Consider the following 14,858-nt stretch of genomic DNA (forward strand, 5'->3'; position numbering starts at 1 on the left):
TAGACAAACAACCTGTCACACTCACACCTAAGGACAATTTAGAGTCACCAGTCAACCTAGTCCATATGTCTTTGGATGGTGGGAGGAAGCCGGAGCACCAGGAGAGAACCCGGCTCCATGATCAAACTCCACACAGAAAGGCGGGGGCGACAGGGATTTGAAGCCGCAACTTTCTTGCTGTGAGGCCACATCTCTATCCACTGGCCCACCTTGCCACCCCAAATTCAGTCCCCTATTCCATAATTCTGTTCTTAAATATAGCTTTCAAATTTTTGAAGGAATGGTTCATTGTCTTGGGGTAAATGATTGATAGATTGAAACCACTTCCATATCTGTTCATTCAATATTAAGATGGAGCCAGCACAAAGTCACTGCACCCGGCAAATAAATAGTCCCGCACCTAATCCCCTGTAAAACTTCAACATGTCATTTTCACATTTAGTTTTTTTTTGTATGGATTAAACAGACATATGACGTGTTAATTAGAGAGCTTTAAATTAGTTGGATGGATCGAACCCTGTTTAACTTTGTTCCCAGTCTTAAAGCTAAGCTAAGCTAACTGGCTGCAGGCATCGGCTTCACATTGACAGATTGAGCATTTCTGTTAAGAAGGTACGGTATCAGTTGAATACAATTTAGCCACTTAATTATATGCTGTGTCAGAAGTAGTAGATCCATCAGGGATAAACTGAATAATTTGCCTGGGGTTGTGGCCCTTGTGAAATAGAGGATAACTCAGAAGGAAAGAGGAACACTCAGGAAGAAAAAGAGTCTGAATAGCACTCTGGAGTGAACTACTGCTTGATGTTTACCATCTTTCTGTGCCACAGTTGAAAACACTAATGTTTCTAAGGCAGAGCACACATCTGTCTCGTCTCGCTCCCTCCCTTTCAGTCTATCGTGGCTCTAGATCTCTGGCTCAGACCTCGTGCAGACAGTCGGGCTGCCTCGACAGTCTGGACTGTTGCTCCAGGCTTTGGCACCATTGCCAACACAGGGAGAAGATGTTTGTTAACTCCATACAAATAGCAGCAGCGGCAGAGGCAAGGAAGCCTTTCCAGTAGCTTGAGTCTTTTCTGTTCTCTGCCACCCACATACACCTGTAGCCAAAAGAAACTTGGCATAAAAAAACAGGCATGTTGTTTTTTTTTGTCTTGCATAGGGCTTGCATGAGTTTCTGCAACAGAAAGTAGGTTTGAAATCACAGATAATGTAGACCTGAGTGATACAGACGTGGAGAAATTAGGTTTTAGAGAGAACAAAGAAGAATCTGATCTATCACAAAGACCATTAATATAACTTGTGTCCAAAGTAGGTCAAGGATTTAGTCAATAAAACACTCTACTTAATTGTAACTACCATACACTTACTAAACAAAGTAGCCAACAGTACTTTGTTTACTCAGAGCACATAATAAAACAGTCAACAAATATATTATTTAGAAAATGGGTCTTATCTGAGGCGTTAAATATTGCTTTTTTCAAAAAACAGGTCAAGATTAGGCATGATTGCTGTGGCTATTGTTGCTGGTAGAAAACACACAAAAAAAGCTGTCTTTAGAACACTGACCTGTATAGACAAAAATCCCTGAATATTTTGTGTGCTTTTGGAAACATGTTAAAAAAAATACATCCTCTTTTGGGGTCCTTTTTTGGTTTAATTGGGAACATTTTAAATATGTCCCAGCCTAGCCTTGTGAGTTGGCTTGGAGTTTTCTAGGTAATTTTCATAAGATCTTATGTTTCAAATCTCCACTCAGACACTGGGTTCATGTTTTTGTTGATAGCACAGTGCAGGAAAAAACAGACAAATAGTCATCACAAGCCACATTAGTCTTCATATCAGTGTCTCACAAAACTGTTTAATCCCAATCTATAGCTACAGTTTTGACAGTGCATGTAAGAAAATGACTAGTTTTGTCAGCATTCACTTACCAGTGCAGATATTAATGCCCATGGAAAGTCCCTTTATTGCATCTCTACTACTTGTTTTTTGTAACTCTGTCTGAGTAAAGCTTCCTCTGTTCTTAGAACACAAAGCAATTACCTGAGACCGGTCTTAGCAGAGGGACTGCCTTTTGTTGCTTGTGTGTGTGTGTGTGTGTGTGTGTGTGTGAGCGTGATGTGAGTGTGCACAGGTGTGCGTGTCTGTTCATGCTTTCGCGCACATGTGTGTTCAGGCGTGCACGCATGCAGGGTATGACCAGCGATTGGCTGGAGACCAAGGTGCTGCAAAGAAAAGCGAGATGAGTTCCTCTGAAGTCTGCTATCTCTTTGATGTGGGACGACTTTACCGTCAGCTTCAGTTCAGGGCCGACCACAACACTCAAACACTTCCCCCTTACCTGCCACTGAGGATCTCGCTGACCCTCATTCTGCTGCAGCTCAACTATAATTTCAGTCCATATTCTATGGTGTGATTGCACGAGGCTGTGTGCGCATGTGTGTGCAGGATTACAAAATGTAAAACTTTTCATCACCTTCACCAAGTGTATTGCCTAATGGTTTGCAGGAATGTTGTAAGCCATTGCAGAATTTATTAAACTGAACTTTCATGCATGAAAACCAAGTATGCAATATTGTAGATTTCCCAACAGTGTATCTCTGTTGTGTACAGTTTAACTTCAGCACTCTACAGAAGAGAAAAAATGTATTGGTTATTGATACCATACAGCCTCCCATTCCCACTTGGATGCACAAAACTACAAGTAGGCACACTACCCACTGACACACAGACCTCTCTAGCCTCAGCTGCCTGTGCACAGAAAACAAAAGAGCTCTCTCCTGCAAGACCCCCAACCTGTGCCTCGATTCTGGCTGCAGCGACTGCCCTAGCTGTCACATAAGGCAGCTGGTCTATGGGAAGTAAAAGGTCAGTGCTAGGAAATAGCACGTCACAAACATCATTATGTTGTAACTACACTTCTCTCTTTTTCTCCCTTTAATCTATCTTACTCCACACATCTTTCCATCTGCCACCCACATTTTACTCTTAATTTCTTGCTTTTACTGGGTATCTGACATCACGCAACACTTCCTGATACTTCTATATCTGTGCAATCTGCTGTAACTTCCTCCATTCTGCTACAACATGAGCTAACCTAAGGCTTGGCGAGTGGCAGTGGTTTGTGGAGCCTTGTGCAAATGGTGAAATAACATTGCTGACAAGAGAGGATGGGTTTGATATCAAATGTTTATTCACAAAACATTAAAAGTGAGTACAATTTAAATGGATATTGCATTGTTTCGTCTGCATATTTGAAAGTAAGTAATAATAGTCCATGAAACTGTGCCACAGGTACAGTTCAAATCAGGATATGCAAGCAAAGTCTTATTCCAAGACATTCCCGATAGCTGCACTGGTAAAGAAAAGTTAAGTCCATTTAGACATTTTCAGATAGCCTCTTCCAGAACAACAACTTCCTTGTTCGCCTCTGATGAGGTTCACTCCAGCCTCTGCACTTTCACATGTCCATTTGTTGCACAGTCTATATCTCTGTGACCTTCTCTGCTCAGTTCCCCATTGCCTTTTGTCAAAGGCAGCAACTGGCTCAATCATCTTTTCATGCACTAAGCAGTACAGTATAAATCCTTCTGACTGTCCATCAGGCTTTCTGACCACTCCACATACGCCGCACCCTGTCCACACTTGATCTCTGAACTTGAACCCTTCCCTTAGGGTAATCCAGAAACAACGTGCTGACCCAGAATGCACTGGTAGGGTGTGCTCTTGCAAGGGGGTTACAGCCACAGCCTCTTGATCCAGACATGTGAGGCAGAAATGCTCCACACCTCTGGCTGAAGCTCAGCTCCTTGACTTTCTTTTCATCATCTTCATCGTCATCAACATGTGATGCATTGTTAGAGGAATGTCACTTCAGCGCTCTGGGAGCGTGATGCTGGGCACCCAGTCGTAAGCACTGCGGCTCTCCTCACAGAACAGACCCAGCTTGTCCAGAGCGGGATCTTTCCACGGGTTTGCACTGGGACTCTAAAATAAAAAAGAATGACATATTTAGAGTCAGATCACCTGCCACAAATATAGAAGATACAGACGTGCAGTAACTTGTGTGCAGAAAATGTCAGACGGAGGAGTGATGCATGCATGATTCACTGGCTCCTGACTGAGTGGGTGCTCCCGGGAACGTACCGTGACAAGAATGCAGTGGGCGTCCTTGGGCTCGCCAGTCTCGTCTGCACCCACCAGGTCGGCCAGGCGCGCTATGTCGTTGACGCGCACCACGTTGATGTCGTTGTCGAAGCAGAAAGCCTGGATGAGGGTGAAGTGGATCTGAAGAGCAATGTCGCACTCGTATTCCTCGTCGGTGGCGAGGACGCAAAATGCCACGCTGTCGGGATCCCTGTGGAGAAAATAAGAAAAGTGGTCAAAAAACATTCTCATGTCCTTATGCTTAAAGTAAAAAACAAAACGGAACACAATTGTAGTTAAACATTTCAGGAATTGCAATACTTACACATTCATGACTTTAGCAGATTCATAAACTCCAACTGTCAGGTAGTCCTGCCTCTTAGCAGCGACCAGCAGCTCTTCCAGGGCTGCGCCTGCACTTTGCACCCTTCACAAAGAAAAACACACATCATCAGGACACTGTGCACATTTTGACAAACAGATATAAGGCATTCGCCCAAACGCTTAAATAATGTTGTATCCGTGCGTGAAATATTTACCTATCTGCGTGTTCCATTGTGTTCTCTTGTCCGCGGATCTCTTCCAGAGTCATAGTTATAATCCAAGCGCAAACGGGCTTTTGCATGGAACAGAAAAGGGCTGTGTGATTGTCTGGGTAGTCTCTAGCGTTATTCTGAGCTCAGAACAGGCTGTAGCGGATTTATAGCAGGACGGCGTAGTTTCTCGGCAAGGGGAGGTCTTTCCGCGCCTGCTTCGTAAGCTACCATTGGCTCAGAGTGAGGAAAGCAAAAGTCCCCGGGCAGTTACGCGGAGCATGTTGACAACCCCACGTGGGGCTGAGATTACAACCTTTCAAGAAATCCCCCCCCCACCCACTCGCCATCTATTCCTCCTTGCCTTGTCAACATCCAACATCACCACAATGAGCAAAAACTAAAAGTCCTGTTGACGATGGACTTTCAGTGTCATTGCAAACAGCTAACTGAAAGGCTGAACCCACTGTGGCTTCAATTGACCACCGGAACATCTCACAGTAAATAGGCTAGGCTACTTTTCCGGAATATGCTGGCGTGTTTATGACCCAGATTTATAATGCTTACATATAAATCACGTGATATTAGGCCTACACAGCTTTGAAGAATAAACAGACAGAAGATTTTGAAACAAATATTTAGCATCCTAATGAATTTCTTTAATAATGGGATTGCATAATGCAGACCGCAGGTAGAGGTCACGGTTTGTTCACACTGTAATTTACCACTTCATAATACCAGGAATCCTGCCTTGTGTTTATAGATTATCTAATTGTTATGTACCAAGTGATGTTTTCACATGGAAGTCATAAAACCGGGGGGGGGGGGGGGGGGGGGGGGATTGCAGAACATCTCCGACCATCCCATCCTACAGGTGACAATGGAATCATGCAGATCAAACGAAGCTGTGGGCGGAAGAGCTGTGGTGAAATGAATGTAGGCTATTCCATGATAAACTCTGGAACAATCTTTTAAGGACTGGACTTCCCCAGATGAGGGGGTTTCAGGCTATATATAGCCAATCCAAACTTTCCCTGCAGTCTAGCCGTGGCTTGCCCTTAATAAACAGCTTGTGCGCGTGTATCCTATCAACCTGAGACTATCAACGCGCTGCAGCGTTTAGAACTGCCCCGCGAGCGAGCCTGTCCTGACCCAAATAGGGCCACATTTCTTGATGGCGACGTGTTTTCAAAGGAGTGGCCGAAGCAGCTTGTGACCGGCACACGCCAGGTTTTTTTTGTTTTGTTCACCCGTTGAAAAGGAAGCTTAATTGCCAGTCTGACTTGGCGCGTGCCGTTTCTCCGCGGAGAAAAAAAGGCGACTTTGTGTCATAACAATACACACGTCTTCCACCTGCCCCCGTACATTTCATGGGGTTGGGTGGACGTGAGTATGTCTGTATGTGTCTGTGCGTGCGCCCCACACTCTTAATTACCCTACTGCATTCAGTACCCTGCGGCAGATGCCCGACAGATGCGCGTGCCCCCCCCCACGGAAAAGCGCCACGTGCCGTGGCCAGCAGCCTTTTCAGGCCTGTTTATCTTATCAGTGGGACTGCATGTGTACATTCAGCATCGTTCGCTTTGCAGACAGCTGCGAAGGCTGTGCATGTTTACACCGGGTTGCTGTTGTTGTTAACTTGAATATTCTGTTTATTATAAGCCAAGCATACGCAATAATTTCAAATATAGCCTATATATAAAACACCACTACTAATCATGAAAAAAATGTGCACTCCTAGCAGACATTGATACCACACAACAGGGGGAGAGGTATCACAACGCGAGCCTTATTCCAGGAACATTGCACTCGTTTGAAGGTTGATATCACGAAATGACTCGAGTTAAGACGTGAGTCAAATAAAACACCACTCTGACATTTGTTTGAATGCAAACGTGCCTACATGATAACTGCCTGACCTTTAACCTAACCAACACCATCTATGGAGCTGCTGAACGCGAACTAGTCACACACAGCAGCAGAGCTCAGCGACAGAAATCTGGGCTGACCCCGCCACCTGCTGGTCATCCAGAGACTGACCTTTTTCCCTTCTAGACAGCTAGTCTCAACATGTTGAATAAGCTCATGACTCATGACTCACCCACCAGTCCCTGTATGTTGTTGTTGTTGTTCCCCCTACAGCTGAGGTTACTTCTAAAGTCAGACAAATATTGTTTGCCAGCCTTGGGGCAGAAATGTGAGCAGGAGAAACAGGCCTAGAAACAAAACAACAAATAGACAGTTTGAATTTACAGTACTTAAAGCATTCATGAAACTGCCTCTCCTCCCTAGAAAATGCTCAGAATGTCTCAGTATTATCCACACAGCCACATGTACAAGTCATTTACATAAATAAATCCAATGCATCCTGTGATTTGCTAGTCCGATAAACAGCATTACATAAACCCTTTTGTACCTTGAAGCTGTTGGAATTGTGGGGCTTTTACAGTTCTGAATGCAGTAAGCAGTTTGGCTAAGAGGATGGGGGAAATCCCACACTGGCTGTAAAAATCCCAAGGATAAATTAGAAACAGTACCCCTACATGACCTCGAGCAAGGCATCCTACCTCCCTAAAACCGTAAAAGCTGTGGGAAACAGTTCCAGACTGTGGTTGGACTGGTAGCTCCTGAGCAAACACTAAAATTGTTCTGTAGGCCTGTTAAAGAGGACCCTGTTGAAAAATTATAAAAACCGAAAAAGAGCCCGTTAAAAACACCTTACACACTGTAGTGTAGGTGTAAAGAGATAACTCAACAGCTAAATCCTGAAAACAGTTCAAATGTTATCCCCACGAATGTTTTCTTGTAGATCTCGTTTTGTCAACAGCCTCAAGTTGAAAAATTAAGTAAAATTCATAGTAGACAAGATTGAACATATTCTTCTATTCCCTCATCAGAAACACTGACCAAGGAAAACTCAAGCCATTCTGATGGGTGGAAAAAAAAAAGAGTTTAAAAAGTTTATTATTATTATTATAGAGATCCAGACATGTCTTATACATGAAGAGTTCAAATGTACAGAAGAGCTACAATCATTTAAGCGTATTTACATTCCCTTCTCAGACTATGTCAAATGTCAGTGCATTTGCTTAACACGATTAACATTTGCTGTTCATCATTCACGATTATAACAAAAAACTGTTCCAATACCATTTAGATTCCATACTGACAGTAACATCATATAAAACACAAAAAATAATAAAAATGCCTCACTGACAAAACAGGTCATTACATTTTTGAGTATATTTTACTGCATCACGGATTACTGAGCAAATATATCAATCCCCGTTATTCTGTGCACACAGGTGCTAAGATATTTCAGACACATTTATAAAAAGTAAGAACTGTCCCATGACTTTGCAAAAAGAGGAGACCGCAGGGGTGGACGGGATTGGCTAACAATGACAAAGTCAAGGGTTCAGTGTCTTATTCTACATTTCGTAGACATTTTTTTTTTCTTGCTTTACTGTACAACGTAAAAACAAAGCATTGCAAAATTAAAAACGGTGCATGGATACCCTTGTTACAAGGGAAATACTAACAAACTTTACAAGTCTTCTAAATGGCCAAATGTCCTGCAATGGCTTAAGCATTATGGTGGTCAATCACTTTGATCAAGCTTTATGAGAGTCAGGCAGCCTATCTTCTACTATGCGATGGATGTTTCTGGCTAGTTTGGACCGTTGGGCTACTCATTTTCACAATAATTTACTTTGGAAGAGTATTTCATGAGCAGCTTACATTTATATCTGCTGGAGGTGATCAGACAGACCAGAGAAAACATAGCTCTGCCTACAATTTGGGCCAGTGCATGATACAATTTCCTGGTGGTGCAGACAAATTTACACATTTTAGTCATCAGCACCACTTTGTACATCAAGGTGTACAATATCGTTTTGTTAAGGCAGTTTCTACTTTTGATTACTGGAATATGGACAGCTCTCTCCAGTTCTGGTTACCCACTGGAACAAAGAAATTAAAACAAAGTGCAACAAGTAACAGCAGTACATGAGAGGGCTTTTAGAGCGGAAAAGTAGGGACAGGCCAAATGATCATCCTTATAATTACTAATATATTCCCTTCCTCTTCCTCTTCCATCCGCCACCTATAACATTAAGAATATGGCTCCCTCTGCTGGCTATATTGAGCAACATCTCCCTACTACATCTCATCTGAGCGGTGCTGCTGTAATATGACAGACGGGGGGTTCCGGTCTATCCAGTTATCTTTGGATCCTGTGACCTCGTACGCCACAGCAGATGCAACTGTAGCATCAATGGATCCTTCCTGTAAGGTCCCGACTCCACTTGCCGGCCCCGATGTCATCTCTGCAGCCTGAGTGGGACTGGAGAAGTCTGCCGAAGAGTTGCTGTTGACTCCTGTTTCCGAGTCAGGTTGCTCCACCCTCTGGTAGTCTGGGGTGTGATTCTTCTGACCGCCGGCGAAGATGGCTTTAACGTTCTCCACCTCTGCTTGGGGCACTAAGAGAACATCCTTCTCATCAGGCTCCGGGTAGGATATGGCGTTTGTGCTGTCTGGCACTGAGCGCAAGGCCCGGGAGATGACTGCAATAATCAACGAAAAGTGGTTACCAAAGCTGAGCAAATAATGCCACGACAAATTCATGACATCTCAATCACTCAATTTATTAAAAAAAAAATTAAACCCCACTATGCAGTCTTGATGAAGAACCCATTAAAGATAAGATCAAAAAGACACGGTCAGACTTTTTTTATTATGAGGTAACTTACTGGAGGTGGGTGTATAGAGTTCCTTCTGTTCTTTGTTCCCGCCAAATGGATTGACTGACGGGAAGATGATGAGACAGAATGAGAGCAGGAACACCTGGAGGGCAAAGCCAAGGATAGAGTGAGGAAAAAAATACTGCAGCATGACAAAGAACTTGACATGAGACTTGATATCAGAAATACAATCAGGAGAGAAAAATAAGTGGTCAGCAAAGTTACCATAACACAAGTGCTGGTTGTGCTGGCTTTCATAGTCGACATCTTCACAATAGACTGAAGTTTCCTTAGTTGCTCTATCAAAGAACTGTAAGAACCAAGAAAACACATTAACTAAAAGTGATGCAACAAATTCAGAAACACTTTCAAGAAATGTGTTATTGCATATTAATGCGGAAGCAATATCTCAGAGATCTTACATGTTTTGTTTCTGAAGCATCTGGACTTTCTTCTGTAGCTCCAGATTGTGTGCAGTACAGATGGCAACCCTGTGGCAGACATTGATTCAGTAATTGGTACATTCATCCAAACATGTATTTGGATTTATTTACATAGAGTATTTGATCAACCAAACTAACCCATCAACCACAACAATGAAAGAAATACAATATATCACTGCTAGCATAACTAGAACATTGTTGCTCAGTTCTTTAGTTCTTCAGTGTATGTTCTTGAGCTTGATAAGGTCGCTACTAGGGCTGCAGCTAACGATGAGTTTAGTACTTGAAGCTTCTATAGATTATTTCATCGATTCGTCGTTTAAGAAGTACTTTTGCTTGGTGGCTTTCTTATCAGCTGCCATCGTGCTGTTGTGGTAACGTTAGGCGACGTAAGTCTCGTTTTACGGTGGACGGACTGCAACATTACAGAGTTGTTGTTTTCTTTTAGTTTGAAATAATCCCATACTTTGGACACTTTTTTCTTCGTTCCTCACTATTTTCTCTCTCTTCCTCCACTTTGCAAACAGCGGCATCATAATCACGTCGTGTTCACAGCGTCAGCGCGATGTGCGACAGTAATAAATGTCTGCCTAAACAGTGTGCTATATAGTCATAGGGATTAAACGAAGCCTCGATGCAAAGAATTTGTGTCAATGCATTTTAGTAAATCGATGAATCGTTTCAGCCCTAGTCGCTACTGCTCCTCATACACCAATAACTGTTTTGCTGTTGACTATAGACTTGTAAAAATTTGTCGATTAATCAATTAGCGGATCAACACTTAATTAACTATTTGGATAATCGTCTTAGTCATTAGTATAGCCTGGGAACCAGGCTCTGACGTATGTGTGTGATCCTCCTGCCATTCAGGCAGACTTCCAGCCAACCTGGCCTGGGTCTGGCCAGTCACTACAGTTTATCCAATATGGGACGGGTTTGATACAATGACTGTACAGAGGAGTGGCGTTGAGGCATTTTTGTAATAAGATATATCTATATCTATGTCAGAGAATGTAACCAAGATAATTCATTTGTAGAAATGTTGGCCTTTTCATCTCACCTGTTTTCCAGTCCATCAACATACACCTTCTTCTTCTTGCGGCTCTCCTGAGCGGATTGCTTGTTGCGGATCTTCCTACGGACCCTCTTCAATGTCCTCTCCTCCGCCTGTTCAACACAGAGCAGGCTTTCAGAATGTACACACGACAGATGACGATGTGTATAATTGCACTCAGCAGCTGCGCCGCAGAAAGACCACACAGAAAAATCTATTTGACTATTCATCAAGCAAAAGCAAAAGGGTTTGAGTGCCAAAAAAACCAAAATAGCTATCAAACCAAATTATGAGACAAAAACATTCACATATGGCCAAACAATACCACAAATTACATGGTTCAGGATTATTGTACAGTGATTGCTACAAAAATGAACAACAATAATTTTTTCATACAATAATTTGGCATCCACAGCAGTTTTACGACAAGACCATCAGTTCAAGTAAATAAGCGTTTTTCGGCATCAATTACCTTTGTGAGAGGCATGTGTGTGGGAATAGTTGCTCCCTCTTTCGACAGAAGCCGCTTCTCCTCCTCAGTGAGCACAATCTCTTTGAACTGGAACTGGAGGGAGAAAAGAAGATTTTTAAATCACCGGTTAAATTTAAGGATGTTCAGTGAAACGTAAGATGGAGAATGAAAAGTGGGGAAAAGCAGGGGAGACTGACCTGGTCTGATTGATTGGGTTCAGTCGAGTCCTGTGTTGAGTCCTCTATGGCCAAAGTGTAGGGCAGCTCGCTAGTGATGTTGTCCTCCTCTATTGCCTCACTCACCAAGTCGTCTGACACAAGAGAAATACATTTGAAATTCACTTCATTTGCTATTCTGATCCGCTAGGGTAGTAAGTGTGTTTTTAATTACTTAATTGATAATTACAGCACTTGCAATTGCACTAAATCCATGTGTTTTGAAATGTTGAAGTACCTAAGCCTATAGATCTCACACATGAAGTCAGAATGAGAGAGTTCCTGGACTACACATACCCAGATCAATGAAGACATCTGTATCTGGCTTCTCTGCCCTCACACTCTGCAGGACATCCATGTCCCTGCCGCCGCTCTGCAGCAGAGAGTAGCTGTGATCCGCCTGGACCATTAAGGCCTCCAGGCTCTCTGTCTGCAGCACTCCAGGGGCCGGGTCGGAGTACACCGGGCTGGGCTGGGAGTAGCTGGGACTGGGCACAATCTCACTATCACTGCTCTGTGGACTCGAGCATTCAAGAATGTTGTTGTTTCCAACCCCAGAGCTGCTGTCATCCGAAATACCGCTGTCGCTGGCCGAGGGAGAATGAGAGGGACAGAGAGCCTCCATGTTGTCTTCTCCCTCTAACAAGCTGGACAGAAAGTCCTCTGTATCCATACCTGTCAGCATCTGGGAGAAAGAAAACTGTATTACACAAGAGCCTGATATGAGCTAATTGCAGATAAACCAGTATTAGTGTTTATACAGCAGATAAATGACAATTTAAAAAAGTAACAGAGACGCTCAATCATGTTATGTTGTCATTACATAGTCTGTCCACCAGAGGGCACTCTGCAACTCCCCTGTTGGCAACACATCATAATCGGCTTGAAAGTACTATTTTAACAATAAAAAAAAGCTTTTTTTAAACTGCACTATGTCATGTTATCTTAATGAAGTCTCATAACTACACATAACAAATGTTAGGGATAACCTCTGTTTATGTTTATGTGTATCTGAAAAGAAGAATAAAAAAAAGAATATTGGCCGATTTACCAGATTTTAAAATCCTCAAATACCTAAATCAGAATTGGTCTTTAAAATTCCATATTGGGCTCTATTACACACCACAATGCACACAGTTGTGCTTTTAGCTGCTCTATGGTGATAACAGCATAATGTTCGGACCCTGAAAACACACCATTACAGTTAGTAGTTAACTATTTAAACAATTGAGGGACATCCCATTTCAACTATGATAACACAAGTTTGAAAATACACAGTGGTAGAATTCTGAGTCAACCCAAACTCAAGAGGAACAATTTGGTTAAATAGTATCTTGGAGAGCAATCTAATCAACTTCCTCCACAATTTATCTTTATTTGTCTTCTCTGTGACTCAAGTCTTACATCTTCTTCAGACAGCCAGGATTCGATGAGCCCGTTCCCATCAGGAAAGAGAGGCTCAGTGGACCCGTCCTCTCCATTGTTGAACAGCAGCCCTAACAGGTCTGCTCCATCCATGTCTGGAAGATCCTCGGCGACTACTGACATCTGGGGCAACACAGACCACAGCTTTGTTTAATTATTTAAAAATGGCATTGATGTTCATGTGTTATTAACATGAAATTGATATACCTAATACAAGTATGATCTCAGACTAGACATTGTTGGGGTTGGGTTTCACAATTTTGTGATAAAGGTTAAACACAATTTATTGGTCTCATAGGCTGGTAAGTAGTGCTGAAGATATTAACATTTATCTGGAAAAAATTCCTGGTTGTTGATGTGTCTCTGTTTTATACCAGTGTAAATTTACAGAAATATTATTTTGAATGGAAAAAAATGCAATTCAAAGAATTGGGAAGAACTGGGAAGTTGTGATTGAAAATAAATAAGACAGAATCAATATTGAAGATAACGGTTAGTTGCAGCCCTACGGTCAAGTGATTAAGTGCATTTTCTGAGTTGACTGAAAAGAACATTGAATCTCTCTGTCGACTAGCATATGATTGCTTATCAGAGATTTTACCACACGCCTCTGCTGTGACTAAATGTTATAAAAATGTCCCAGTAGTCATACCTAAAAAAATGGATATCCAGTCTTGAGTACCAAGTCAAATGTTGTCATAGAAGAATGTCCTTGTTTTGGATATCACCGTGCTATAGAACTAGTGATGGTATTACAGTGATACTTGTGTCACAGGACAACAGAAAGGTATAGTAAATGGAGAGCGGTCCAGTAAGCTTCCACCATACTTAAAGTGTTTGATTCCTTGGGTTGTGTTCGTTTCCCCCCTGGCTGACCCCCATGTGGAGGCTGAAGATGCATGTGGATACTGTTGACTATAAGGGGGTTCATGCCCTCAGCAGCCACAATATTTAGGGAGGGATCTCACAGTATGACAGACTATACTCCCCCCTTAATGGGGTTTTCATGTAAGTGTCATGTAAACAGCTTCATATTGCATCATTGCCACGCTCCCATCATGACCTCATCTTTTATTGAGCCCCGCCCCCACATGTCTTTGTCATGTGATCTGATACAATATCAAGTGTCAAAACAAATAAGGACCATATCTATGCTGCATTGTTTGGCGAGGAAAAAAGAAAAACATATGAAAGGAATCCCGGAAGCACTGTATCTTTATTGAAAGAATAACGTTACTGTCTTGCAGCATAGCCATTTAAATCACAAACAAAATGACCTAGCGTTTGTTAACGTGGCAGCGAACCCATCCCTGAGCAATATGATTCAGTAGATTTTCCATTTCACATGGTGCAAAAAGGATTGCATTAACGTCGTAACTTATACCTCAGTGGCAGAAAGAAGGAAATGTCTTTCAGGCCAACAGACGAGCCAGTTTTAATCCTGTAATAATCTCTATTGCCAAGAGGGCGTGGTCCCTCGTGACATTAAACACATTAAAAAAAAAAAAAAACATTAAACATAGTTAATGTAGACATTAATTTTCTTACCGTTCGATGACAGGAAACAAAATACCATTCAAGTGAGTGAGTGCGGATGTGTTTTGGGTTCTCTACTCAGCGTTTCTCCACTGCTACCGTCTACCGTCAAGCGCTTCCTCTTTCACACCGCAGTCTTCCAACAGGGCAAAAAATGCGTCATCACGTCAAGGCGGACATGAGTACGTGGTCTTCCTGGGTGCTTCTGGGAAGTGTAGTACAGTGCCCTGCCACGTACTGTTTTATTAGCTATAAGGATTTTGACTGTAGGCCTACTCATGATTGTCCA

General features: G+C 42.5%; 2 protein-coding genes across 2 annotated transcripts; both read right to left on the reverse strand.

Annotated features, from left to right (window-relative positions):
* Positions 1-3,174: 3,174 nt before the first annotated feature.
* gadd45ga (growth arrest and DNA-damage-inducible, gamma a) lies at positions 3,175-4,799 on the reverse strand. Its single transcript, XM_046034902.1, has 4 exons — positions 4,689-4,799; positions 4,475-4,576; positions 4,150-4,360; positions 3,175-3,990 (listed from the first exon to the last, which is right to left on the reverse strand). Exons 1-4 carry the CDS (start codon positions 4,772-4,774, stop codon positions 3,877-3,879), a joined length of 513 nt encoding a protein of 170 aa, XP_045890858.1. The 5' UTR covers positions 4,775-4,799; the 3' UTR covers positions 3,175-3,876.
* Positions 4,800-7,628: 2,829 nt separating this feature from the next.
* On the reverse strand, positions 7,629-14,703 carry creb3l3l (cAMP responsive element binding protein 3-like 3 like). The gene is made up of 10 exons (XM_046035993.1): positions 14,582-14,703; positions 13,013-13,156; positions 11,906-12,293; positions 11,591-11,703; positions 11,394-11,486; positions 10,928-11,034; positions 9,847-9,915; positions 9,650-9,734; positions 9,434-9,527; positions 7,629-9,247 (listed from the first exon to the last, which is right to left on the reverse strand). Exons 2-10 carry the CDS (start codon positions 13,154-13,156, stop codon positions 8,844-8,846), a joined length of 1,497 nt encoding a protein of 498 aa, XP_045891949.1. The 5' UTR covers positions 14,582-14,703; the 3' UTR covers positions 7,629-8,843.
* Positions 14,704-14,858: the final 155 nt, after the last annotated feature.

The sequence above is a fragment of the Micropterus dolomieu genome, linkage group LG21, assembly GCF_021292245.1.
Source record: "Micropterus dolomieu isolate WLL.071019.BEF.003 ecotype Adirondacks linkage group LG21, ASM2129224v1, whole genome shotgun sequence".
NCBI classification, from domain to species: Eukaryota; Metazoa; Chordata; class Actinopteri; order Centrarchiformes; family Centrarchidae; genus Micropterus; species Micropterus dolomieu.